This window comes from Apteryx rowi, unplaced genomic scaffold (assembly GCF_003343035.1).
Source record: "Apteryx rowi isolate R43461 unplaced genomic scaffold, aptRow1 scaffold_22, whole genome shotgun sequence".
In the NCBI taxonomy this organism is placed as follows: domain Eukaryota; kingdom Metazoa; phylum Chordata; class Aves; order Apterygiformes; family Apterygidae; genus Apteryx; species Apteryx rowi.
Genome location: NW_020448530.1, coordinates 2,689,951 through 2,717,225, shown reverse-complemented (window position 1 = coordinate 2,717,225; position 27,275 = coordinate 2,689,951). Strand labels below are relative to the sequence as shown.

At 39.7% G+C, this 27,275-nt stretch overlaps 2 protein-coding genes across 4 annotated transcripts; both read left to right on the top strand.

Annotated features, from left to right (window-relative positions):
• The first annotated feature begins 1,143 nt into the window (after nucleotides 1-1,143).
• Nucleotides 1,144-9,809, top strand: LOC112965574 (histone RNA hairpin-binding protein-like). The gene is made up of 8 exons (XM_026064707.1): nucleotides 1,144-1,698; nucleotides 3,074-3,178; nucleotides 3,954-4,085; nucleotides 6,063-6,212; nucleotides 7,058-7,195; nucleotides 7,875-7,991; nucleotides 9,268-9,375; nucleotides 9,719-9,809. The coding sequence occupies exons 2-8, from the start codon at nucleotides 3,150-3,152 to the stop codon at nucleotides 9,735-9,737; spliced, it is 693 nt and encodes a 230-aa protein (XP_025920492.1). The 5' UTR covers nucleotides 1,144-1,698; nucleotides 3,074-3,149; the 3' UTR covers nucleotides 9,738-9,809.
• A 1,346-nt stretch (nucleotides 9,810-11,155) lies between these two features.
• On the top strand, nucleotides 11,156-26,930 carry SLBP (stem-loop binding protein). Of its 3 annotated transcripts, none has more exons than XM_026064706.1 (10): nucleotides 11,156-11,348; nucleotides 12,279-12,330; nucleotides 17,037-17,512; nucleotides 19,912-20,043; nucleotides 21,834-21,938; nucleotides 22,485-22,544; nucleotides 22,795-22,926; nucleotides 23,629-23,778; nucleotides 25,108-25,192; nucleotides 25,952-26,930. In XM_026064706.1, the coding sequence occupies exons 3-10, from the start codon at nucleotides 17,499-17,501 to the stop codon at nucleotides 26,066-26,068; spliced, it is 795 nt and encodes a 264-aa protein (XP_025920491.1). In that variant the 5' UTR covers nucleotides 11,156-11,348; nucleotides 12,279-12,330; nucleotides 17,037-17,498; the 3' UTR covers nucleotides 26,069-26,930. The 3 variants fall into 3 exon arrangements, with proteins under 3 accessions (XP_025920491.1, XP_025920490.1, XP_025920487.1); XM_026064705.1 differs by having other exon boundaries at nucleotides 17,037-17,907; XM_026064702.1 differs by lacking the exons at nucleotides 11,156-11,348; nucleotides 12,279-12,330; nucleotides 17,037-17,512 and adding an exon at nucleotides 19,237-19,392.
• The last annotated feature ends 345 nt before the right edge of the window (nucleotides 26,931-27,275 follow it).

Below are 27,275 nucleotides of genomic sequence, written 5' to 3'. Positions count from 1 at the left end.
AGCGTCCTTTTGTTCAAATGCTGCTTAGTTTCGTGACTGGGATTTAAATTATTGCTGTTGTGCAGTAGTAACGCCCGGACTCTGGGGACAGGAAGCTCCCAGAGGGGCACGGACGCAGAATGGAGGAGGAAGGGGAAGAAAACAGAGGCTGTTAATCCAGGATTAAGGTGGCAAAAGCCTGCCTTTCCTCCTGCTCCTCTCGACTTCAGAAAAACAGAGAGCTTGCAATCGCGGGGTCTGTCATTAGCAGGGAAGTATATTTATTGTGTGGAGTCTTCGGGAGAGGATCATCCTCTCCAGCGGCGGTGGCTGGCCTGCAGGTGCGGTCTTTACCCTAGAAGCCAGGTCTTGTGTTTAGTAAAAGCTGAAGGCGTTTTGTGTAATAACCTAACATCTAATAGAAGTTAAGAAATCAAAAGGRCCAGAACTGAGGAGGAAGCCAAGGAAAATGTAGGTAACTTGATTCTTAAGTAATCCTTGACTGACCTTGCGGCATTTGCAAGTGCCCTGCTCTAGCTCCTTCGCCCATACTTACTTGTAAGGACTCCACAGCAGCCGCTGGTAAGGAATTTCCTGTCCAAAAGCGTTTCTCCTTGAACGTTTGACCTACTTCTCCTATTAGACATGCTGTTTTCTGTGTTGAAGTAACCTTTCTGTTTGCCTTTTCTAAAAGTTTAGTGCTGAATGGAATGGTGCATATATATGTTAACCAATGCACTGCTACTAGAGGACAGTCTATGGATGTTGCATGTGTCAGCAGTTCTGTAAACACTGCTGAAGGTCTTCAGTTGTGTTTTTTTTCTCCCCCTTTTTGATGGCGAACAGAGAAAGGATAATTTTTCTTTTGTTAACTAAAAATTAACAGATTAAAGTTCAGGTATCTTAACTGCAATAGTCAAACACCTTTTCTCAGCAATTGAATTGTCTAACACTTGTACTAAGTTAGTATTTCCTGAGTAAGTTGATGCAAATCATATATCTGTAAGCCAAACTAGTGTTTTGTAATGACAAGTGATAATAGATAGATTGTCATATTTGTTTTGAGTAGGTGATGTTCAGTGACTACCAGTGACTAGGTTGCAAATGAAAATTATTGTTTTCTAGTTCTGTACAACCTCTACACTGCTGCTTTCCAGAGCAGAAATTGGAATGGTTCAGATTCTTTGGTGTTTGATGAATGTCCATTTAGACATTTAGATCACTGGGTGGAGTGGTAAGGAATAAATATGGAGTTTGCTTAAATTTTCACTTTACTGTGAAGTAACTTCTTTCTTTAGGAATCCAGCAAAACTTTGGATATGATTAAATGAAAAGTTTTGTAATAATAGAGTTAAGAAATGATATCCTTGTTATGTAAGAGTAGACCATACAGTTTGGCTAATTGAAATTCATGTCATAAAATTAGCAAGTATTCCGTATGAAAGGGAATAATTGTATATTATATACTGAGGCAGCAATTAGAAACCCTTCGTTGCTAAAATCTTCTGAATTAGTAGAAAGTGTCCATGGAAAAAATATGCTGGTAACTTTTCTGCTTTGTTGATGCGTATTTATCCATGTGTGGATAAATGTTTGATGTTTGTCTCTTCCTCTGTTTGTATGCTCAGTCTATTCAGCTGTACCGCAGTTTTTAGTAAATACCTATTTTCTTTGCAGTCCCTTACTGAGGACAACTTGAGATGAGATCAAATTTTATAGGTAGGTAGTTTTAAGAGTATTTTGCTGCTCTTTCTTCTGGATATTCTTTTGGATATTCTAGAGTGCAGGCCTCAGGTAGAGGAAGTGGTGGAGATAGGTATCTTGATGTCTGTCAGGAAGTAAAACCTAATGAGTGTTTGGATATTTGCAAACAACTGACCAGAACATAAGTTAGAGAAAATGATGAATATTTGATGAAGATATCTTACTGAGGGCACGCTAATTTTTTTGTTTTATTGTTTTTTTTTTAATACATATATAATTTGTACATCTCTGAGTATTAAATTATATGAGGGTTATAGTCTCTGGTGGCCTCTTTGATATTGCTTCAGTTAATAACTAGATCTTTTGAAGAGGTTGAAAAGAATAATCTTGCATTCAGGAGGTGTCCCCATGTCTTCAAAGTTAACATAAAAAATAATAGCAATATGTTATGACAGTAAGTCAAACTAGATGCGCTAGGAGCATTTTTTTATATCTCTTTTTGCTGAATAGATGTGTTCCTTTTCTATATTGAATCTTTATGTTGTGTAGTATTAAAATGACRTTAACAGCATGGATGGTAATTTCAGCTGTTGGTATGAAACATTTTAGGTAGAGTAAGATTGTAAACTAAAACTACATCTGTATTATTTTATGTTAAATGTTGAGGTGTTAACATCAAAAGAATTGGACTAACTTTGTGGAAAGAAAAGTTCTCACCACTTCAAAATATTACAGCATTATCAACTTTTCATTAGTTAATGAGGAACCTGATGAGTTTCTCTTTACTCAGAATATTAGTGAACCAGATGGTTGTTAAAGTAGGAGTTTCCTGGCTCCATTTTTTGCTTTACGCAACAGAGCATACATCCTTGAAATTATATTTTGGGAAGGTATGAAGTGTTGTTGGCGTCTGACAAAATGTTAATTCTGCTCTCATGATGGACACTTTTCTATTTCTTAAGCATCTCTGCTGTCCTTTCCAGTGTTCTTTTGCTCATCACTGACAGCAGTGTTTAGATTGATTTTGACCTCAGGTAATTTCATGTATTGTGCTCTTTGATAGAACTGAGGTATTGGAAAAAATCTTCAGCGTAGTGGAGAGAAGTATTCACGTTGGTTGAGCAAAGTAAAACTGCGAAGTAAAACTGATTGTTATCTTATGTCACTGCTGAAGGTGACTTAAGCTGAGATATTTTAATCTGACTGTACAGTGAAATGGAATAGGAGCACTCCCATGGCCAGCTGGTGTTACAGTTGTGGAGGGTGGTAACTTTACTAGACTATACTATCTTGATTTGCGAAGCTGCATTTGACAATGTTGAAGTTTCTGTCAGTTAAATAACAACTTATGAGCAACAAATGTTCATATAGAAATCTAATTATTTTTCAGCTCTACAATATCAGAAGATTCTAAGCCTCTTTCAAGTTGCTCAGACTGGGAAAGTGGAATTGAAGAAGGCAAAACAATGAGGACATCAAATAAAAAAATGACAAAGTGAGTAKTGCATAATTATTAAATAGGTGCTTTGATTTTTAGCAACAGTCGTCTGATGATCTCCAACTACTTTACATGCGTTAATGAAGATTTGAAACACCTCAGGCAAGAGGGAGGTGATGGTATCCTAAATCTTGGCCCCTCTCTCCATCTTACCCTGGATTTCTCACCATTAAGTTGGCCAAACTGTTTCATTTCAGCCTGAAGGAAACTTGAAGGAGAGAATAGCACAGAGAAGTTTTTATCTTAAAAGCTGTTTGTGCGATCATTTTAGATTCTCTTTTTTTTTTTCAGGTTACATTGCATATTCATTACAACTTTACATAAGAGAAATACTGGACAGTGAAAGGAAAAATGAAAAGCAACATTCTAGCCTTAGAGAATGGCTATAAGATCATTCAAGCTAGCTGCCTTTATATTATCCATCTCTGTTGTATTAAGTGTGGGGTTTTTTGATTTTTTTTTAATACTAGAAGGTTGTTATACGTATGCAAGAATCATCTACCCTTTTGTTTCCTTGTTACAGAACTAGCCATAAACTTCTAGTAAGGCAGCTGTACTATTGGTACCCTCAGATACAAGTTAACTTAGTACAAACCTGAGCAATTACATAAACTTGAAAAGCCTGATCTGTTCTAGTGGTTCATTTGATTAGCATCACTGTCACCTCTGTGAACGAGTCATTGCCGTCTATCAGAGTATATGAGGTTCTAGAGTATGTGTGTACATAACTTATTGTGAAGCTATTAACTTGATTCTGACTTTTATTTTTAAGTTCCGTTTCAAACGATTCCCCCAATCCAGTGGAAAGGGAAACCGATGAGGTGGTTCTAAGGAGAAGGCAAAAACAGATCAATTTTGGAAAGAACACCCTTGCGTATGACAGATACATTAAAGAAGTTCCAAAGTAAGTTGCATTGTGCATTGCAATTTCCAAGTAAATAGTTACTTGTTCCTGACGCGTATGTAGATCAGAGTATGGCTTTAGTTCTCTTAAAATAATAATGACAATAAATGAATAAAACCTGAATCATAATTGTTTTTGTCAAAAGGAAGCCAGGGATTTTCTGCACTGGAGCAAATTTAAAGCTAAACATGGCCCTTGAGTACTCTTGTTGTCAGTAGCAAGCATGCTCTAAATAAATTCTTTATTGGTCAGCTCTCTGTGAAGTTTCTGGTGACTGTGTTGCTAGACCAATATGAAGTTAATTTGTGTTGGGAAGTGACAGTTTTGAATGAGGATTGAATAAAGCTTTTCATTTAAGTATAGGTAAGGGTAACTAGTCTTCAGTGAGTAATCAATTACTAACTGAAATCAAACCCTGGATTTCTTCCATTCTCTGCCATTCCACCTTGGGCTTCACAGAGTCTGTGAGTTATAGTACTTAAATTTAGGTTTTCAGTCAGCTCTCTGCTTGCTTCAGAACTATAAGGATTCAGAAACTACTCTGTAGGAACATATGGATGTACATCTGTTTCTTAGTTTTGGTTTTGAGGTTGACTTTTTTTATGACTTGTTATTTATGGTTGCTCTACTTCTTCTGGATTCTACACTTAAAAGTCTGTTGTGAAAATTGACAGCCAAACACAGTGGACACTGCAAGCTTGTTGTTGAGCAAAACTTAAAAGTAGCCTAGATGACTAAAAATTCACAACAGATACTGTAAATAATTACAGCTATTCCACAGTATCGTGATCACATCTTCAGTAACCCTTCTATTCCTCTCCCCCCTCCCTGGCCCCAAAGAATCTGAGTGTGACTTGTGAACTGTGATTTTTCTTGTCACTTCATCATCAGTGTGGTAGGACTGCAGCCAGTCTTATGGTTATGCCTGACACTTAGGTAGCTTGCCTGTGATCAGCTAAATAGGAGGTGGAGAATAGGAAAAGATGAGAACAACATTCAGGAAAAAGCGTGGGATAAACTACTTTAAAACAAACAAACAAAAAACAAAAAAAGTTACTAGATGGCATTTTAACAGGATAGCTAATAATACTGTTCCTTAGCAGGGATCTGCTTCTCTTACAAAAGAGATAGTCAAGCTGTTAGGGCTTCGTACATTGGTCTGTGAAGTTGGGGGGAAAAACACTTGAAAGTAAGGTACTTTGTATGAGTTAAAGCATGATTATAACATGCTCTTTTTCCCCAGCATAAAAGCCTACTCCAGTATGGTATAGCTATAACCACAGGATTATTTTGTACTGGAGATATGGTTTAGCGGGGTCTCCAGTAATCTTTGGTTGGGCAGGATATAGGTTTGAGATACCATCTGAGAAATGCCACTTCCAGCCRTTTGGTGATCCCAAACACCATTGTTACAGCATTTGCCCGTTGCAGATTTAGTGAAGAGGCATAGCATTTGCTCAATTGTTTGCATATTACCCAGAGGGTGTGGGTATTTTGTTTTTTAAATCTGTGCTCCCAAAGGACAAATGCTATATTCAGAAGTGTACAGTCGCCATTGTAATAATTCATGAACAACTGTAGGAGAAAAATTCGCTGAGGATACTAAATACGAAGAAACTACATCTGACTCAGGAAATCTGAGATAGAAACAGTTGGAGGCAGGGAGAGTACTGAAGGAGTATCCTGCGTGCTTCTCCTGTTTCATATTTGTCCTTAGGCAATAGGCATCCGCTTTTGGCAACTGTCAGGCTGCTGGACTGGATGGACCTCTGGTCTGACTCAGTATGTTATCGTTAGTTGTTGCTCATGTGGTTTGTTTTTGACTGTGTTTTAGAATATACCTATTTCAGTTAAGCTATTAACATAGGAGTATTTTATTTAATAGTCCATTGATGCTTGCTTAATCTGATGGACTGAGGATTTTTTGGAAGAAAGAAAATCATGTCCTGAAATATAAATGTTACTGTGTTTTTGCAGGAATCAGCGAATACCAGGAGTTCATCCTAGAACTCCCAACAAATTTAAGAAGTACAGCCGTAGATCCTGGGACCAGCAGATCAGGCTRTGGAAGATAGCACTGCATGCTTGGGATCCTCCTGAAGAAGAAACATGGGATCTGCAACCAGTGTGTGTATGGGTGAATTAGTCAGTAGTCATCTGTTGCTTCACAGCAGGGCTCTGTATTTCCTCTAGAGCATTCCTTACTGGGAGCAAGAGAGGGAATTGGTCTCGGGCTCAGAAATGGGAGTTGCATTCAGTCTCCTCTAGTGCCTTGTTTCCCCCTTGGAATTCTGTTAGTCTTCAAAATTTTCCCAATGTTTAGTCTAAATTCACTTCCAGCAAGGCACTTTAGGGAGGAAAACATGTGGTCTGTCTGCAGTAGTACATTCCTTTCCCTGCATGTTTGCACTGGTCAGCACAAGATAAAATTATTTTTCTAGGAAGGGATAGCAGTAAGTGGAAACTTGTTGATTACTGTTCCTTGGTCTTCATAACCTTTCCATCTTCCCTATGGTTAGACAGTGGGTACTTCTTTCTGATGAAACCATGCTGCTCCTGTAATAATGATCTGCTGAGAATTCGAAGTTTAAGATTGGAGAGATTTTACATGTTCTCCAGAAGATAGTGGCAACTCTATTCAAGTTGGAAAGACTTTTTAAATCTTTTAAGAACTTTGAATTTCTGTAACAGAGCTAGCTTCAATAACTAACACCTAATATTTAACAGGTTTGAGAATAATAAACTGGGAGGAGAAGAGTGAATGGAATTCTGTTAGCACTGTAACTGTATTGTRTCAATAGCTTTATTGTGCTGTCCTCCACGGTGGAGGTTGCGATTGTTTGCACCATCTAGGTATTGTATGAGATGAACTATTAACTACAGCAGCTTAACTCTCTTCTGCTGGGAGTGATAAGCTAGATGGATGGTATTTTAAATCTTGACTTTTTTTTTCTCTCTCTCTCTCTTTTTAGTAGTACAGAGCCTTCAGGTAGTTCCCAAGAATGGGTCTACAAAGATCAGGATGACTCTGGCTGCCCAGTATTTGATGAAAAGCAGAAGAGAAATGAATGTGAGGATCAATGCAATCAGACAGACTATGCACCAGAGAGGTATGAAACAAAGTTTTGTGATTAATTGAGATAATTCAATGCACATTGCTAGCATCATTTCTTTGTGGGAAGTGTTTAATGAGGGAGCAGTTATTGCTGTCTCCCCATTTGGCTCTTACACTGTTGAATGTAATCCCTCCCTGGTACATGGCATTGAATGTGGAAAAAGTACCAGCATTGCAGATCTACATGATTAACAGTAGAAAAAGGAAATGTTCTTTCTGCTTGTCTGTTTATACAGTGGAGTACTGAGGTGTCTTTAACCAAAGCTGGCAAATGCTGAAAATAGGATTGCTTCTGGATAAGATATCCTAAATTAAGAGTATTCTCTCTGTGTGCAGAACAGCATGGAGAGTGACAGTGAAGCATCTCATGCAATTCTGTCTACTGAGATTTCTTGATCTGGGCTATGCGTGTGGGGCTGGAAATGGCTCTGCTTCCAAGCTCAGTGGAGTTTCATTGGCAATTATGACTTGATTCAGTCTTCAGAATACAGTCAAGTGTTTACAAAATTTGAACCATTTTCTTAGGTGTTCCTTTTGCTGTAACTTGTGTGCCTTGCTTTAGGGAGAAAACTCTTGTGTTGCATGAGTCATTATTTTGCAGAACTGTGAAATGAATTTAAACACAGATGATGGAAGAATGCTTTGTATGTAAAATCTGTGTCTTATTTTTGCAGTCCCTGTTCTCCCGATTCTTCTCCAGTATGGAAGCGCAGAAAACGAAATAGTCCTGATTCCTCTATGGGCTCAAAGGGCAAAAACCATTATGTGCATATGTACCACACACTGGAAGGGTATGAAAGGATTCTCCGTATGGAGACCCATTCACATTATGAACTGACTTTTGGAATATGACTGAAACTTATCTCCCCCCCCCCATTTGTTAATAGCTTTAATTTAATCTAAACATATTTGCATTCTAATGAGGAAAGGAAATTGTGCCAGAATAACCATGGTGACAAATGTTTGCAAAGGTGAAGAAAATCTAGAGTCAGAAGATGCAGCACAGGTTATTTTAGGACAGATGAATTGTATTTTATGTGTAGAATTAAGCAATGTTAATGTCTTGTCCTTGATTTCTAATGGAATGTGGTTTCTCCTTCAGAGTTTGTAATTATGAAATTGTTTGGGCTCTGTCATAGTTATTTCACATAAGGATTTTGAGGTACTTGTAACACTGTTTGAAGTGTTACATTCCCTGAGAGGGAATGGGGAAGTGCAGGTGTTGAAGATGAAATAATAAGGAAAAAAATCTGAATTGCAAGGTTAGTTCATGATGTGTACTTACTTTACCTTACTCTTACATGCACTGCATTCTGCCTTTTGGCGTACAGAGTATATACAAGTAGATGAATGTCATGGTAAAGGAATAGAGCTCCACAAAAAAGCCTGTGCACTCATCAGTTTGTCAGTGAATACTGAAACTCACTGCCTGTTTAACTATTACCATGTTGCATTTACTACAGGTGTAATGGAAAATATGTATTCATTAAGGGATGTGAAAGGGGAAGCTTTGTGTATTTTTGGCTATGCTTTTCCGTGCCTTACGAAAGGTGGCATGGGAGAAACTGCTTGTTGGAACAACAAAGAATAGGTCACCCAGCTGGGACTGGGGCAAAGTGAGATTAACGACCAAAAATGGGAAGCTGAAGGGTTTTGAGATGTCAGAATGTTTCAGAATTTTTCAGGCTAACACCTTCTTTATTCAAAGTTGCTTAGGAATTAAACTACTCTTCTACTAATTGTTTTTAATCATATTTCCTTTTTTTTTTTTCTTAGCTGGTGCATAAAAAGTCAGCTTGTAAATGGGAAATGATAGGCTGGCTATGTAGAAGAGAGGCACAGTTTAACTGCATACATGGTGTTGTCAAAACCACAAAGAAAACTGGAACAATGGTTTAAGGTTTTTTGGAATTAGTAGCCTTTTGTTATGAACCTTAGTAGAATATTTATACAGGTGTGATTTTATTTATTTATTTATTTATTCTCCTTACTTAGCTCCCATATTCTCAGAATAATTAACAGGAACAAAAAGCTCCGTAGTTTTAGACCTTTTTGCTTTCTTTCTAGTCTTACTGAATCAGGACATCAGGAGGCTTTTTCAAGGTGTTCAGAGTGGGGAACCTCAGATGAAAATGATGAAATAATGACAGTACAACGTGGTATAGAAGTAACAAGGTAAATACCATAATAATAATTTTTTTTATTGCTTCTGCTGTGAAGCTGCCCTTGGCTTTTTTTAACCTTCCCTTTCCTTCACTGTTTTCTTTAGTGCTGCTTCCCCCCTGCCCCTTATTTCCTGCAGCACATGGTTTGGTTATTTTTGTTCCTTGACTTGGCTAGTCTCAATCTGACTCCCTTYTGTTCCTTTCTGCTGCTTCTGCTATTAGCTAATCCTGCAAATCCTGAGCTGCTTTCACCTTTTTTTTGTTTTAGGGAAAGCCGTTGTTCCCAATGGTTGTTAATCGCTGCTTACTTGCTAAGCCTAGCACCTGAAAACTTCTTGTCTTTGTCTCCTCAGAGATGAAGCTGTTTTGTAGCTGACTACAGAGGTGGTTATTTGTTTTTATGCAGTGACCAGGTTCCAGCCAGTTGTTCTTCAGGATGGAATGATCAGAAAGAGAAAAAATCCAGCCKTCTGCAGGACAGCAAAATGTGCAAAGACTCAGACTGCAGGCTAGAGAGGTATAAAAAGCCTGTGTATCAGGGGCTTTTTTACATATTAAGTTATAAGTGTGTTTTCTTATTGCTGTATTTCAAGCCAAGGTTTTATTAGAAATATGTATCTCTACTGCTCTTTTTAGGGATGTTTGGTCAGTATTTGTTGTGTGGTAAAACTTTGTCCTAAATGTTCTCTCATTGCAAACCACAGGCAGCATTATAAAAAACAGTCTGTGTTAAATAGCAGCTTGTAACTATATTTTGTATAAAAAGGTTACCATAATGAAGTCAACCACTTAGTTGTTTTGAATGGAAATAGAGATACAAAAGGGGAATGTGTGTTTTTTTTTTTTTTTTTATTTGTAGGTTTAAACTTTGCAGCAGTTTATTGGAAGGACATCACTCAGAATACCTTGAGAGGGGATGGGGAAGTGCAGGTGTTGAAGATGAAATAATAAGGAAGAAAATCTAAATTGCAAGGTTAGTTCATGATATGTACTTACTTTGCATATGGGCTACTGAAACAGAATAGGTAATCTTGTTCAACAACATCCAGCTGTTCAGTTCAAGCAGATCAGAGTTTCTCTTTTTATTCCTTTATTTTATGATCAGTATTTCCTCCTGTCTTCTTGTCTTTAATCTGATGCCTAGTTAAAAGATGTAATACTTCTGACTTAGTAAATTGAAATGTTTATCTGTTTACCCAGAAAGCATATTTGTTATCTTATAACACAATTAAAAAGTGTGGGTTTTTTGTTTTGGGGGGTTTGTTTTGTTTTTTGAAAGCTATTTCAGGAGCAGCTTTTCTGCCTCTTAATGTTTTGTGGTGAAGTCACAACTCTGCATTTGCAGCAATAGTATTCAATTAAAAATTTATTTTGGGCTGTAGACTCCTTTGCATTAATAGGATGGATAGTATCTCGAGTCAAACAGCCTTTATTAACAAAGGTAATCTTTTATGTGATTCAATTAAGTCTTTGTTGATCTGTTTGATGCAGACTCTGAAATATTGTGGGTATGGTATACATATCTTTTTAACAGTCATCTCAGAATATTTTTCATAATAAAGCCAATTAAGAATTTGGCACAGAACTAGTATTATACTAGATAGGTTTTGTCGAATTCTACTGGAAATAAAAGGAAAAAGCAGTTAGGACTTTACCAAAAATTTGTATTAATAGCAGTTTTTCTGTTGACTTCATTGATCTGATTTTAAACTAAATTCTTTATTACTATGAATAAGACAATATGGTTTATCATTTTTTAAAGTRCTAATTCAATATTTGAAAATATCTAGTCTTTCTTTGTATATAGAAGTATCAAAGAAGACTGACTTTCTCCTGTGACACAATGATTTGAAGGGTAGGGATATATTCTGGGATCAGCAGATCAAGCCTTGGAAGACTGGTGCAGTCTCATAACTTCTGCACTGGAAGAGGAAGAGATTTACAGTCAGCCTGTGTGTCATCAACACGAGGTGAAATGTGCAGGTAAAAGAAGCACGCCTCTACATCACGGTTCGGAGAGCCTTTCTAGCCTTTTGGGTAGTGTGTTGATATTTATCTGCTTTGCAGTCAGCTTTGTTCTACATAAGGTTCTAATAAGCAGTGTATATACTCAAGGGGTGCAATCACTCATTCTAATTGGAAAGCTATCTTTGTGACAAGTTGAATATAGAGAGTGAATTTAATAGCTTCTCTGTGGAGCAAAGCATAGATTTCCTGGGATGCAAAGATCAATATTTAGAGAGAGGCAATTCCTATGACCTTTGTTTTCAGGTGTGACAAACTCTTAACTCTCAAATGGCAGGAACTTTTTGACTTATCTGAGGAAACTGAACGTTGCTTGAAAACCAATATGTGGATTACATGATGGAAAAGCCCCCGCCTATTTGCTAAAAGAAAATTTCTAATTGGATTCTTAGTCTTAGACAGGAAAAAGAAATGTGGCTGTTAAATGTCTCATCATTCTGAATGTGTATGTTTGTTTTTTTAAAGGGGAGGGGAACTTCATGAGCAGAACAATTGTAATATGACAAGAATTTGTTAATTGCAATTTCAAGAAAATGTATTTTGTGCATTAGTAACAGTATTTAGGTGAAGATGATGTGAGGAGTTGGGAAAGGCTCAAGTACTTCATTTTTTTTCTTTGACATACTTTACCAACATCAGTTATGTAATACTCTGTTTTTGCAATAAGTTGTGTTTTCAAAATGTTCCTAATATCCATAACACTTTCTGAAGAGACAAAGCTATATTGTCCATACTTATGCTGTGCTTTAAGTTCACCACATGCAGTGCTCTCTTCCATTTGCTACTCTGTAACACTGCGGTTTAAGACAGTTATGTGGTGGTTTTTTGCTGTTAATGTCTAGATATATCATATTTATAAAAGGCTGTTATGTCTACCTTTTTATTTAGGTTTCTCCAGAGCTTTAAGGATAGATAGGCTTCTGCAAGCTTTGCCTTGAAGGTAAGACTTCAGATTTCGTTAAGCCTGGGCTAAGATGATGGACGTTCCCTAAAGCTTTTGTGAGAGTGTTTCTGCTTTATCTGAGTTGGCAGATGCTATGTGCGTCATACTGTAAAAGCTACTTCAGTTTTTGGATCCTGCTGTTGCCATTTGGAGATCATGCTACTTACAGTGCACTAACGTTACGCTGGTGTATTGGTCCAATATTGAGTCAGAGTGAAGAATGCCACCTCTGAAACCAAGGAGTTAAGCCCTTTTTCCTGCTCTGGACCAGAATTATATATCCAACCTGAAGAACTGCTTCAGAAGAATGTAGATAATTCCACCCTTTCCTCCAGTGGTTGAAGACAAACTACTACTAGGTTTTGGATGGGATGTTCATCCAGTTGGTTTATTTTCCTTTCTCAGATAATGTATATTAAGCTAGCATCTGCCTAATCCTAGTAAGACAAGAGAAAAGGAAAGGTTTATCAAAATCAACCCCCTCTCCTGGAGAGGATGAGTGACTCGACAGCAACGCAGCTTGAGTATCTGGATTTTACTTTTATGCTTGTTACAGCCTGACCCAGAGAGCCAAGCTGCTGCTGAAGGTAGGGGAGGATAAATTCAGTGGCTGCTGTTGCTACAGAAGTAGAGGAAAGCAGCACTATTTGCGGGCTTGGAGCAGGTAGCTGCTCTTGGGTGTGGGGTGTCCTGGCTGAGGGCTACAATGGTCACCCTCGTTTTACCTTTCTAGCATTGTGCTCAGATGCTCAAAGCGAGTGCTGTAGCTACAGTGGAGTTTAGACCAGATTCATGTGTTAAAAGAAACTTTTACAGTCCTTATGATTTTTTTGTTTGTTTGTTTTAATGTAGAATGTACTAAAACACAAATGTCTGTTTAGCACTGGGAATTCTCATCGCAGTAGTTTAGCTTTGCCGTTGCTGCACTTTGTCTCCTTGCAAGGCCGCCGCAGAAACTGCGGCAGCGCCGGTGACAATACGCAGCAGCCTTGCTGTGGGACCAGCACTGTACCCAAGGGCTAAAAGACTGTTGTGCTGTTGAAGTCAAAGCAAGTTGCTTCCTGAGAAACTACTCCCAGTGTCTCCCAAAACATAACTTCTATTTATGTTGCTCAGACCTTTTCCAAGTGAGTTTTGAAGAATTGTTGTGCTGGTCTGGGTTTCCAGACACGCTGCAAATCATCCAACACATGAAGAAAACAACACTGTATAAAATACTATTGCAGCATGCAAGAGCGGTAGTTTGCCTTCACCAAGGACTGCCATATGTGCAGAAATTCATGACTGCGGTTAACCACCAAATTTGACAGTTCCCAGGGAAGATCAAAATCTCTGAGTATGTGGGGAGGGAATGCGTGCTACTGCTTTAACAGAAATATGTTAGCCCTAGTTACAGCTACCACTCAATAGTAAGAATATCCTTTTTGCTGTGTGTACTCTGCTTACACAAACACAGGAGGAGGGCAAGGCCTCTGACTGAAAGTCAAGTCAGTTAATGCATCGTGAGGGTGAGGAGAACTGCCTGCAGGTTTGGTGACTTCTATCCTAGACACTTCCTGCAGCTCTTGGCGCTCGTCCATCCTTGCCTAGGCATGGGGTTCAGTAGTATCCTAGCACAGCAGTGGCTCGCTTATGTGCCACAAAGGCTTCAGAGCATGGAATGTGTGTATGCAAGGAACAGATCTGTACAGCACCTTTTAAAAAAGTAATATGTAGAGCCTTGTTGTTCCAGTGTGCATGTTTCCATGTGTTGTATGATGTTTGTAAATAAAGAAATGTTTTAAATCTTTGGCATACTGTCTTTATGTAAAAGAACTAAAGTGTTAAACTTTTTTACTTAAAATGCACTGGGATACTAATGTTTTTAATTCCTGTTAGTACTGTTAGTCTTACTAAGAGTCTTACTCTTGAAGGGAGTCTGCAGTACAACTTGGCTTGTGTCCAACACCTCAGTCTGAATTCATGATGAGATGTCAAAATACATGTTCAGTGCATTGTAACCTAGTGAAATGGAGCAGCTGAGGCCCTAGCACCCATTCTACAGTAAGAATGGTGTCCTCTAGGAGAAGATGGACCTGACAGTTGGGAGTAGTAGACTACTAAGAAAATATTTACCTAAGCTCAGCTGTCAGAGCCCTTAGGCTTTTACCTATGATGGATGGGGCATACAGTGGAGTTAAACATAAATCCTTAGGATTTGTAGTTCAGCAGTCTGGAGAAAAAAAAAAACCTTCTATTTCTTGGCTGAAGATAATTAGAGAATAGAAATAGAGTAACTGGACTGCCTGTGGCAGTTAAATTTGGGGCAGATTTAATCTCTAGTACAGGCTCCATACAATTGGATGAGCTATACTGGCATGATGAAGGGGTGATACTGAACAGATAAGGCGTTGGGGCTGCTGAAGTCATCTTGTGCAGTGCTGCCATTGGGTGTAGAACCATCATAACGTCTTTTAATTAGCAGTGTTAACCTCATCAGTCTAAATAGAGCAGTTAAGGAAATGGATGGACTGCATTCAGTTGTTGTTTGTGTAGCCAAGGCTATCTGACACAGTTTATAACCAAGATAAGCAAAGCTGAAATCTGGCACTCCACCCCCAGTTTATACTGAAGAGCTTTCCATTAATTTTATCTGTTTTAATTAAATCTACTTTTCATAAATCTGTGCATAGTAGTTCTTAACTACGCCAAAATAAATTTTATGCTTTCACCAGTCAGGCTTAAATCTCTTCCAAGAAGTGACGCGCATCTTCTATTGGCGTGCTTCCACTGGCAGAGTCTCCTTACAGACGATGAATTATCCGTGCTTGCACAAACAGTCCTTCACTAGTAGTCCTGAAATGCCATTGGTTATTTKTACTATATTTTGTTTTTAAAACTACTCCTCTGAGGTCATGGTGATGGGGATCTCTYCTCCTTCCCTTAAAAGTCCCACTGTGATGGGAAAGTTCTTTTCTGAAAGATTTTATCTTAGCTGAATGGACAGAAAGGTGCAAGGCAGCTGTAATCCCAAAGCTGTGTTATTACAGCAGATAGTTCTGCTGAGAAACTGAATTTAACTTGCATGTAGTGCTGTGCTAACTGTGCTGCGTGGCTTCCAGGCTGGGTCTGTCCTCTGTCTGGTCATCTTGGATGAATTCACAGATAAATGTGCCATTAAGTCATCTTAATCCAGAGCAAGGCTGGTTTGTACACGTAGATGTGCTGCACCTCTGCTGAGCTTCAAGCAGGTCCTTGGTTCAGGAACAGTCCTGTTTTCCCTAACAGTATATGGGAAAGGAACAGTGCTAGAATAGCAGAAACATTCCTGCAGGAGCACAAATATTTATGCAGGTGCTGTGCAGGAGGTACATAAGCTGGTAGAGTTACAGCAAGGCCCAAGGCCAGGCAGAGGAGAAGAAACTTTAAATACAGCTCTTACATTGTCTGCTTTCAGAGCTCAGTGTTTTATTGAGTGCAGAGCCAGTCCTACTATTATCACCCAAAGACAGGCATCTTAGGAACATCTTACAACAGAGATCTCACAGAGGAGAAAAGCACAGGACCTGCATACAAACTGTGAGGGAAAAAAACATTAGTGGATAGAAGTACTCAGACCTCTCTCGCCCCTTCTCAAAATACTGCTGATTTCAGTCAGGAGCAATACGTAAGTAGATGCTCCACCCAAAAAGCATTAAAGAGCTGAAAATCATTTCCAAATATATGCTTAGCAGGAGTCTTTGAGGYATATACATTTAATAAAATGAGAATACAGATGCATTTTGTAAAACTGAAATAATTTAAATATAATTCACTGCATTCACAAATGGAAAAACATTGAAACCATAGAACATGCATTGCATTGCATTGCATTGCTTTGAACAGTCAAGCAAAACAATGCAAAAATCCAAAAGGAATCAATCCAGCCAGCTGCTGAGATTTCAAACTATTTAAAAACCTTTGCAAATTATTGGCTGAAGACTCCTGGTCTGGCTCGGAGCAGCTCCCAAGGCAGGCTGGCAAAGTGCAGTCTTTTTTCCATTTCTGAAGCTGATGTGTCCTGCCACCCGCTGTGCCTCGTGATTGCTCCGCTCCTGGGCAACAACATCGCTGCTTCTACACTGACCTGCAACGCAATGCAGAATAGCCGGCATCTTTCACTTTCATTTCTGTATATACTTGCTGTTACGTGAGAAAGTTTCAGTCTGTGAAACCATGCTTCATTTTTACAGTAGCTGTAAATTTTCTTCTCCCTCTCAACATACGCTTTATCCAACCTCGCTACATGTAAAGTACCTTCCTAAAACAAGGGCCTGTCAACACGTGCTTGTCGAGTCTCTCCGAAAAACTTCGCTGGGCTCTTGTAGTTGCTTTTGTGTTAAGCTGCTCGAAATACAAAAAATAACACTTTTTTGCTACTTCCGCATTCTTCAGACACATTTCATTGCTGACCTTGCAAATGTTATTCAAATACAGCCTGTCATAGTAATGAATATTAGGCTCACTTGAGACCCAAGCTGACTGTTCATGTTCTCTTTATCTTTCAAATACATATTTCAGGGACATTTAGCACCGGCTTAGCTGACAGCTAAATTTTCCCTTACTGCTGTTTAAGTGCCTGGTATTAGTCTGAATGAGCCAGAGAGCAAAGATTTTTAAGAACTGCAGTTGTTATTGCAACCTTACTAAACAAATACACAAGTCAAAAATGTTTCTATTTGCAGCTTTGCAAAATGTCTGATGTCATTAAATATCAGCATTAAAAGTATTTTGGACTGAGGCCACATCTTCACTAGAAAGCTTTGCCAGCGAGATTTCTGCTAGACAACAGCCACACCACTGGATTTGTGCTGCGGGCTGCTTTGCTGTTCCAGCGTACCCTCACACTGCTGCACCAGCAGCTGTATCGGCAGGAGGGCTAAACGTCCCCCTCTCCTCAGCATCACTTCGCTTTTGGGCAAATGTCTCTGAAACGCCGTGGGATATCGGTGCTTTTCTCAGGAACGTGGTGACCTCGTTCTCACAGCCACATCTGTCTCTTCCCATGATAAACTCTTTCTGTGCCAGGCTTTGAACTCTCCGTAACACTGTGATCAGAACTGCAGATGGGAACAGATTAGCAGAATTTTTGTATTGGTTTCAGAGGGCAGCAACTGACTTATCCTGACTCCATCCAGTTACCTACCATGACCTACAACAGGTATGAACGTGTAACTGCGTTTCTGTCAAGTAACCAGAGTGCATGATATGGAGCGTTTGCTGGCTTTCTACTATCTGTTAGAGAAAAATGATCCTGACTGAATAAAAATGCAGGCTGACATGCAAGCCATACGCGATCCAGAACAAAGCTTGCTAGAAGACATTGTTTGGAATAAACTTGAATGACCAAGTTATGTTTATAATAGAAACTATGCTCTGCATTTTTTGACTGAAGCATTTCTCACCCAGTTTAAGAGCCCTTAAAAGTGGATTTTCTGGATCCTGAAACCATGACTTAGTTCTGCTGCATTTTTTGAAATTCTATTATTGTAGCTGCTGTACAGAGGCAAAAAAATAAAATGAGATGATGCTGTCACAGAACAGAAGCAGAAAGAGGTACTTACCCATTATTTTTAAGGTTTCAGTTGAGGTGTCATGACAGAGATTTTTTTGTGATGTACTGCCACCAAAACCAGAGCTCCAATATTGCTATGTYCTGTAGAGCTGAATGAGAATATGCAAAGGCTGCATCTGTACAAGCAAAAACATAATTAACCACTCAGAGGGGTAACCGAATATCTTAGAAACAGAATCAAAAAAAGGCAATCGTTTTCTTCAAGAACAGTGTTATTTCCTTGTATCTGACTGACTAGCGTCAGTTTAATAATGAAAACATTAAATCTCCTCACTGGCTGTTTTAACCTTAATCTGACCACAGCTGACATGTCCACTGGTCTGAGAAACAAGCAATTGAAAAATGCCTCTTGTAAAGAGRAGGAAAACTCTCATCTGGCTCCACAATGAGAGAAACACATCCAACCCTCATTGCTCCCATATTACTTTTTGAATACCAAATCTGCAGAAATATTACAGTTATATTAAAGCCCCAAACCATAATCTAATGCTTTTTWAAATATAAATGTTTTCTTGCTCGTTGGAAGAATATCTCTTTACCTTCAGGCCTTTGCCACAGCTATTGTGATAGCTGCGTCCAAAGTCCAAAAACGGAAACACAGAGCCAAGGCCAGGGGCAGAAAACGGTGCACAGTTTGTGTGCACCTTCCTGCGACGTGTCCCCCAGCCTTCAGGCAATGAGGGCTAGACAGGTATTTTTCTTAAAAACCCTGCTTGAGCTCTGCTGTGGGAGAGCTCCTGCTTGTTTCCGAGTTATTGTTAAGACATTTCAGTACGTTCCAGATCTCACAAATTAACGGGATCTTGCCATGTCTGTGGAAGCCACAGGAATTTGTAATCAAAAAATACTTAAGAAAACTCCCCGCGTTAACTTGGAAGCACAGCAGCCTCATGGCGTAATCCAACCTCATTCAAAATTGGCAGTAAACACTATTTAGCGCCAAGTCGCTTTACGCGCTCCGGGTTGGCCGGGCCGGGGCGCGCCAAAACCGCGCCGCCTTCTCCCGCCAACACGCCCCGGGGGCGGGGCGTCGCGGGGCGGGGCGTCGCGGGGCGGCGGGCGGGAGCGGGCTAAACCATGACAACGAGCGGGGGGGTGCTCCGGTGTGCCCCGTTCAGCCCGCACCCCGCGAGGCGCTGCGGGACGAGAGGCGGAGGGGGAGGGTGGTTTCTCCGTCCCAGAGCGGGCGCGGCGGGAGGAGGGGGGAGGCCTCCGGCGGCGGCGGCGGCGCTGGCGSTCCCCCCCCGCACACCTGCTCTCAGTGGTCGGGCCCGCGCGGGCGCCCCAAGGCGGGGCGGGGGCGGCGCCAGCGGCGGCGGGAGATGCGAACGGGCTGGGGCGGGAAGCAGGTCGCCGCCGTCCCGCTCGGTCCCGTCTGGCCCGTCCCGCTCCGCCGGCGCTGCGTGAGGGCCCCGCGCCATGTCCTTCCGCCAGAGGAGCCCGCACGGCGGCGGCACGAGCAGCAGGTAGCGCGGGGCGGCGGCGGCCGCGGCTCTGCGGCTCTTTCCTCGCCCCCTCCCGGCAGCGGAGGCGGCGGAGAGGCGGCGGGGCGCCCCGGAGAGACCCGGGGAGCGGGGGCTGCCCGCGGGGCCCGGCCCAGCCGCCAACGGGCGTCGCGCGTGGCGCGGCCGTTAACGGCCGCCGCGCGGTCGCCATGTTCGGCGCTGCCCGCGGGGCCTGGGAGGAGCGGAGCCGGGCCGGGCCGGGCCCCTGCGGGGGCGCGGGGCTGGAGCTCCCGGGGGGGGGGAAGCCACGGGTCCCCGCTCCTCGCCTCGGCTGCCCGGGCAGGGGCTGGGGGCCAGGCTGTGGCGGCCGTTAACGGCTTCCCCTCTGCAGAGCCCGAAGGCCAAAAGCTGCGGTTGTACCGCAGAGCTCGGTTGGTTGAAGTAAAGCTGATGAATGAGCTAYAACGTCTGCATGTGATGATGTTCCAAAGATTACAAGGAACTGACTGCTTTATATTGTCTTTACTTACCTGCTGCCAGCCCACAGCCTCCACCTCGTTGGTCTCAAGGAAGGAAACGTGGAGCAGATGGAAAACGGAGAAAGCAGAATGGAACAGATTTGTCCGTCTTTGATGAAAATGAGCATAGGCCTTCTGACAGCAGGCTGGACAGGTAGGTGACGCTTGCGTGGCATGTAAGTACTAGAAACAAGTCTACAACTCTTTTGTTCATCAGAGGGTGTCAGGTTGCTCATTGTACTTAGTTTTTCAAGTCCTACACATTCATACATCACTTGTTAAATAGCTGGTTTTAAGAACACTAGACTAGATTCTTTTCCCTCCTTATCTGGAGCCACTTCTTATTAAGAATAAGTAAAAGTGTTTTTCATTCTTATGTCTAGTGTTATACTCTTCATCATTTTCTATCCTATTCTATGCTTATTTACTGCTATTTATTGTGAGCCACCATCATAGTGGCTGGGTCATACAACAAAAAGTCAATCTGTGGGACTTAAGCCTTGCTTTCCTGCTCCTCTGACAGAGTTTAAGCACCATTTGCAATCCTAGCCCAGCACCAGAGTTTCTACTCAAGTGTGAACTGACATGGGGATGAGGGTCTGGAGAGAGACAGTTAAGTTGAGCTGAGTATGGGTGGTACCAGTATTGTCACAGAGCAAAATAATCAAGAGAAACCTGTAGATCCTCTCACATTCCCCCTATTCCCTATATACACAGAACTGGTACAGAAACAAACATGTGCAAAAGGGTATGACAGACTTAAGGAAAAAGTTGAGGTGGTGGGACTAACCAGGTACTTCGGGATGCTGCTGCCAATAATGCACAAATTTCTRCCATGGGAGAACAGTATATAGTCTGCATTCTTAGCAAAGTTAGAGATCACTGTAAGCAAATACTAGAAGTAGCAAATGTTTGTAGTTTGAACAGATACTTGCAAAGGGACCTGTGCTGTGTGTGTGTGTCCTTTTTTTTCTTTACATAAAGAGGACTTTAGTTTGAATTTAACAAAAGTGTCAAAGTAGTAGTGCAAGCCTATTTCTGATCTGGAAGCAGGGAGTTGGAACAGGTTTTAGTTCAGCTGTGGTCTAATTCCCTGACTTCAAAGGACTTTTCTGGGCAGAATCTTAATAACTCTCCAGAATATTTCCAAATCTACTGAAAAATCTCTGGTCTGTAGGTTACAGTTTTGAGTTTGTACTTTGAGGGAAAATTCAGTCATCAGGAGGACAAGGAGCTAAGCTGAAAAACATATTTAAGAATCTGAAATTAGGCAGCTATTGTTAGCTGGGAGGGGATATAAGCTTYCTCCCCTGCCCCTGCAACAGTCTGAATCTGCTCATGATGCTAATAGGCTACAATAAAGACAGCTGTTAAGTATCAGTTCGCAAGGTCAGAGCAAATCTCAGTTTATGAGCTAAAAATTGAACTTTCTTTTTGTGCATTTGCCTGTTCTTCAAATTATGTTTTCAAATGGGAAAGTTCTGGTGCTATCACATAGTTTTATTTCATTCACTGTACAACTTAATTCTGTGTTCTAATTTTTGTCACTTCTTTACTGGGTCTGCAATCATGAAAGGGTAAATATTTAACTAGTTTAGTGGATTGGAAATGCATAAGGGAGTAAATGAGTTACAATGGTATTTAACATGGTTTTCTGAAGAAAAGCAGCTACAGTATGGGAAATGCTGTAGGCTAGGTTRCTTACAACATTGGTACCTTTCTACACATATGTAAAACCCACCCCCTCCAAGCCCAAAGTGAGACCCTACAATGAGGTTTAAGTTTAAAATGGCTACATTTTAATGGAACTGTACAAGATTCTCACAACCAATAAGAGTACTATAAATGAATACATGAAATAACTATTAAGCTAAAAAGGGGGTAGGGGGATGTGGAGAAAAAATACTATAAAATAAAATTTTAATGTAGAGGCTCTCTTCTCAGTTTTACAACGCCAGAAGGCCCTGGACCCCTTTCACGGTGTTCAGACTGGGGAACTGCAGTGGAAGAAGATGAAATGAGGACCAGTGTTAACAAAGAAATTGCAAGGTACCATGGGTGTTTAAGATGAAGTGGTAAAAGGAGGGGAAATGGTACTTGTCTTGTAGAATCTGTACTGAGTTGCTTTTTAACTTCACAATTATAGTAAAGTCGGAGACTAATGTAGGCCTGACAGCCACAGATAGTAAGTCCTGCTTTTAGGCCAGCTTTGGCTAGCCCACTAGGAGTCCTATAGGAGTGACATAGCATACTCTTTGGAGAATTAATGTGTATTGCTGAATGTCCCCCTTTTGGAAGAATCCTGTCCTAAATCTTTGACTTTGAATGTCGTTGCACTGATTGCTGTTTTTGTGTATAGTTACTATAACAASGATTTTAGGGAGAAGACTTGGGAAAAGTAAGTTTGGGGATTTATGGAATAGATCTTTCCATTTTTCCCTAAATGGGAAGATATTTATAGTCTGTGGGTTGACTTCAAGATTATTGTTTAATTGAGAAGTAAAATCAACTGTGAGCTGTGTGTGTGTGTGGGGGGGAATCTTATATTTTTCTCTTTGTGTATATTCTTAAGAATATTGATTTGAACTCTTACAGATACAGAAGAAAACTTCTGATAAATGAATTTTCAAGAGAAAGGAAGTCCTCCTCTGGAAGGTAAGATAAATTTCTAGCTTAGTTGAGGGAAATCCTGACAATAGGTCTCAATCTCACATGTGCCATGTTGCTTCTGAAAACCCTCAACTTGTAATAGTTCATCATTAATCTGCTCTAACATGTTAATTCAATAAGAACTTTATCAACCGCTTTTAAAAAACATGTTAACTTTTCAACTTCTAGATGTGTGTTTGTCTTTGACTATCATTTGTTTTCCTATATGCCCAAATTTACACTATTTTCTCTCTAGTTCTGATTCAAAGGAGTCCACTGTAACGGTAGAACTTGAGACGGATGAAGTGGTTTTGATGAGAAGACAAAAGCAGATAAACTATGGAAAAAACACAATTGCATATGATAGATATATTAAAGAAGTTCCTAGGTAAGGTGTTTGAATTTCTGGAAAACTGCAAATATGCCATACCTGTTTGTTATAAGCATATTAACAGACTAAGCTTTGTACCTGAGGCATATTCAAATGAAGGCATCTGCAAATGTGACTTTCTAAGACTCTTCTCCCCTCCCCAAGATGATTGAAACTAATGATTATATGTAACTTGACTTGGATTTTTTTTTTTTTTCCCCCAACTACTCTGTGCATGAGGAAYGTTCGCTTAGAACTTTCTCATGTTGCAGAAATGAAAGCGAAAGCTGTTTTGGTTGTAGTTGTAATTGTCAACTAGAAGAAATGAAACTGTGTTTTTCAGTCAGCTGAAAAACTAAACTTACTTTTAAACTTACCCTTACTAAACTAAAAGGCAAAACAGAGCCTAGTTGCTTTTAAGTTTGAAAGGTATGTTATATGCAGAAGCTGCATGCTGAAATTTTCAGACTTATTGATAATTCATTTATATTTAAACTACCCGAAGATGTAAAACCTAAAATGCKAATATGGAGATGATAACCTTTCACTTAAGGACTAGAGCTGTGCCAGTTGTGGAGTCTTTTCTCTGATTATGTTACTTATTTCAGAATGTGTTGGGCTGTAATCAGCCTGTTTAGCAGGCAACCAGTCTTAGAATTTAAAGCTATTTGATATGTCTGTGTGAAAAGCATTAATTTTTCTTGTCTAATATCTGAACAGATGCCATCGTATACCAGGAGTTCATCCCAGAACTCCAAATAAATTTAAGAAGTACAGCCGTAGGTCATGGGACCAGCAAATTAAACTATGGAAAGTTGCATTGCATTCCTGGGATCCACCTACTGAAGAAGGATGTGATCTGCAAGAAATGTATGTATTGAGTATTCAGGATACCTTTAAGGAAACTAATATATATGATCTTATGCTCAGAAAAAAACAGCCCTTTTTGAGACCAGTCAGTGATCACTGAATGTTTTCATTAGCTGCTTGTCCACATTTAGTGCCATCTAGAGCTATTCAGTTCCTTTGCAGACAAAATATGTGTTAGCTGACTTCTGAGGGTTTTTTTGGACCTAGTCGGTGGGACTAGATTTAGCCAGTGTCCTTGCAAGGACGTGGCTGTATGTCCCTCATTTCTTTAGTGGATTTCCCCAGGGTGAAATCAGAGATCCTACTGCAGTGCTCTATATAAGGACGTACCACACCAGCAAAGCAGGCTAGTCCTTTCAGAACAGTCTCTAGACTGATTCTGGAGGGACAAAAGCGATTTGCGGTGGAAGTAGTGCTGCAGAGTTTGGTTAACTGACTTGCAGATGACTCATGAATATTGAGCTCAGAACAATACAATGTACAAGAACATGCCTTATACTCTTCTAATCTGCTATTTCAAGAGCAATGGTATAAATTCTTGATTTCTGAGAAGAAAGACTAGTAAAATCACCTCAGGGTAGCATTAAATTAAAAACACCGCTATGAGAGTTCACAGTCCAGGCTAGTGTCATCTTTTCTTCTAGAAGATGTAGAAGAATGTGACCTATTCCTTTCATCTGTAGGAAAGAAAAGTGATCAAGGAGCTTGCAAAATAAAATAAACTGGAACTACAGAATGAAGGGAAAGAGATGTAACTGATTCCTCAAGAAAAATATTTTTGTTGCTAAGGTTTTTTTTCTGATGATAGAAATCAATATGGAGCAATATGATCTAAAAGCAAAGGCTTAATTTGGTTTTCTTTTTACTTGTAATTGACATGAATGGAGTTAGTTGGTATTTTAGCTTGAAGCCTACTGTATATGTTGCTGTTGAAACTCTATCCCCAGATGCTGGGGTCTGGTTGTGTGCATGATGGCTGTTAAATTTTATGTCGGAAGACAAATTAGCGTTGTCTCAGGGAAAACAAATTCCTTGCTCTTTCCATAATATTTGCCCTCTGTATTGAGGCATTGCTTGAGCATTGGATATTTGTCTTTAGCAGCTGCAGTATTCAATCTCAAGGCTTTAATTTAGTCTTCGGATGTTTTGACTGTGTTAGTTAACTTGTTATTTTGTTTGGTCTTAGCAACTTGTCAACTTTGTCCCTATAATCTCTGGATGTCTCCTTGTTCTGGCACCACTTCTAGAACCACACCCACAAAGTGCAGTAAACTTACTATGAGAAAACTGAATTTGTTCTAAGCTGTATGCTTTTGAATTATTTTACAGTAGTCCTGTTGATCTTGGTGAGATGGAGACAGAATCCATAGGAAGCAATTCTACTGAATCTCAAACGAGTTCTCAAGATAACGATGTAAGAATATCTATCACTTGCATAAATATTTTTTTAATAATCTGTCCATTACTTATAATCATATCCAGAGTAGCTTGAATACATCAGAGACTCTATAAGCTGCCAGGTGTAGATAAAGACTATTTATAAAGCTGAGTGATTTCAAGTTGTAGATGAACTCACAGAAATATTTTCCCCTATAGCCAGTGTTTGTCTGTAGTCTGAGTTCAGAGAGAACTTAAGTGATCAGCTGAGATGACAGAGATCTCATTCTTCGTAGCCTACAAAAGAGAATGTATGTGTGTTTAAAGCATGCCACTTTGACCTGCAGTGTACAAAGAAAACACTTCTTACTAAGACTGTGATACCTAATGTTAAAACAGGACATAGTTGGCACACTCCAACTTCTTGAAGTAGGCTATTTTTATATCCAGGAAGCATTTTGCACAGCTGGACAGTAAACTTCCATAAAGATTCAGTAATGTTTTTCTTAATGGGTTTCTTTCTCTGTTGAATATTGAATCTGGATAATATTTCAGTATCTGAAGATATAGATCCTTTGAACATACATTAAAAAAAAATCTTAGAAAATAGTTGGATGGGCAGAGAAGCATTCATTTAAATTCTTCAGTCTTATACTAGTCTTGTTTTTTCTATGATATTCAAAGTGTTCATAAGCCTCTCTTATAGTGTGGGCTAAATGAATCACAGAAGTGAAATATGTYATTGCATAACTAAGTTGCATTTGACTACTAACTATTCACTGACTTTGTATTCCAGGACACTTATTCTGGCACTCCCACAAAAGTCAGACATGTTGACTATCAAGCAGAAGGTGAATTTGACTTGGAAGCATGTTTGAGTGAGCCACTTAAAGATTTCAATACTGTGAGTTAAATAGTTTTGGGCAAACTGTTTTAGAGGAAGTTTCTTTTAAATTTGAGAGGTTAGCCTGATTAATAAACTGGGTGTTGTCTACCTGTTAATCGTATGAAAGCTTGAGCAAAGTTAAAGATTGTTCTCTAAGCTGTGGTTGGTCTATGTATCCTCTGGACCAAACCTATGTAAAAATAGAATTAAGTTGTGTGACTTTTTAACTTCTAATTTATGTATATCAGATTTTTTTTATAAAACTTTTCAATAGAAAAATAGCCAAAGGCAACGCTGTCCTCAAGTAATTAGAAATAGTTCAGTAAGATCTCATTGTTTTTTCCCATAGTTGAGTTTGTAACTTCAGTTGCCACCTACAGATCAAAAGCAAGGTAGGGAGATGTTTTTGACCATCCATATGTCACTTGGCTTTTCCACCTGGCTCTGCTATAAAGATCTATCTGTAGGTAATACAGGTGGTAGCTGAACCATGCTGGTGATTAGTACTAGTAAACAGGGCCACCACAGTTAAATTTAAGTTTAAACTGCCTTACTTAAGAGAGAGCAGATTCTTTTTATTTGCAAAAATGTTTTTGAAACAATGGGAAAGTAAACACTGTAAGAATCTGAAGTTCCACRTGGTAAAGCCTGGATAGCAGTAATAGTGCTTTAAGAAGCAGTAACCTGAAAAGTCTGTAAATAGTCATGAACTCTTAAAGCAGTCAAGAAAGTGTCTAGGGAAAGTGCTCAATTCTTTTTAATTTGCTGATTTTAAATGTAAAACTGTTGTAAATGATAACACTGTACAGACTTTCTGCTGAAAGCAGTTAATGTTTCTATTGCTTTTTTTGTATGGTATGTTGCTGAAAAATAAATGGATGTGTGTTTATTTATGACTCTTAAACTTTATTTCATATTAATTGTTTTTTAGCACGTTACCAGCATTTTGCTATCCACAGAACATGTATCTGAGACTGGTATTAACACCTATGCTTGCATATGTGTTCTTTAGCACCATCTTCTGACTTTCTCTGAGAGCACCTAAAATCTACTTGTATGTATACAGGCCATTGCAGTGAATTTAAGGCTTAAAGTTACATGGATAAGGCTGCTGACCTTTTGCAGACTCCTCAAATAGTTTAGACTAGTAGTTGTCCATTGGCTGGCCATCAAGTTCTGTTATCTAGAACATCTGCTAAAGAGGTAGGTGGAAAGTTCAGTCTTGTTTATTAAA

Bases quoted from the DNA above. Each gene is read 5' to 3' on its own strand.
- SLBP (XM_026064702.1), top strand. From the start codon at position 19,346: ATGTCCTTCCGCCAGAGGAGCCCGCACGGCGGCGGCACGAGCAGCAG. The intron at 19,393-19,911 runs GTAGCGCGGGGC...ACCTGCTGCCAG, and splicing joins GGCGGCGGCACGAGCAGCAG to CCCACAGCCTCCACCTCGTT. The intron at 22,927-23,628 runs GTAAGGTGTTTG...ATATCTGAACAG, and splicing joins TATATTAAAGAAGTTCCTAG to ATGCCATCGTATACCAGGAG.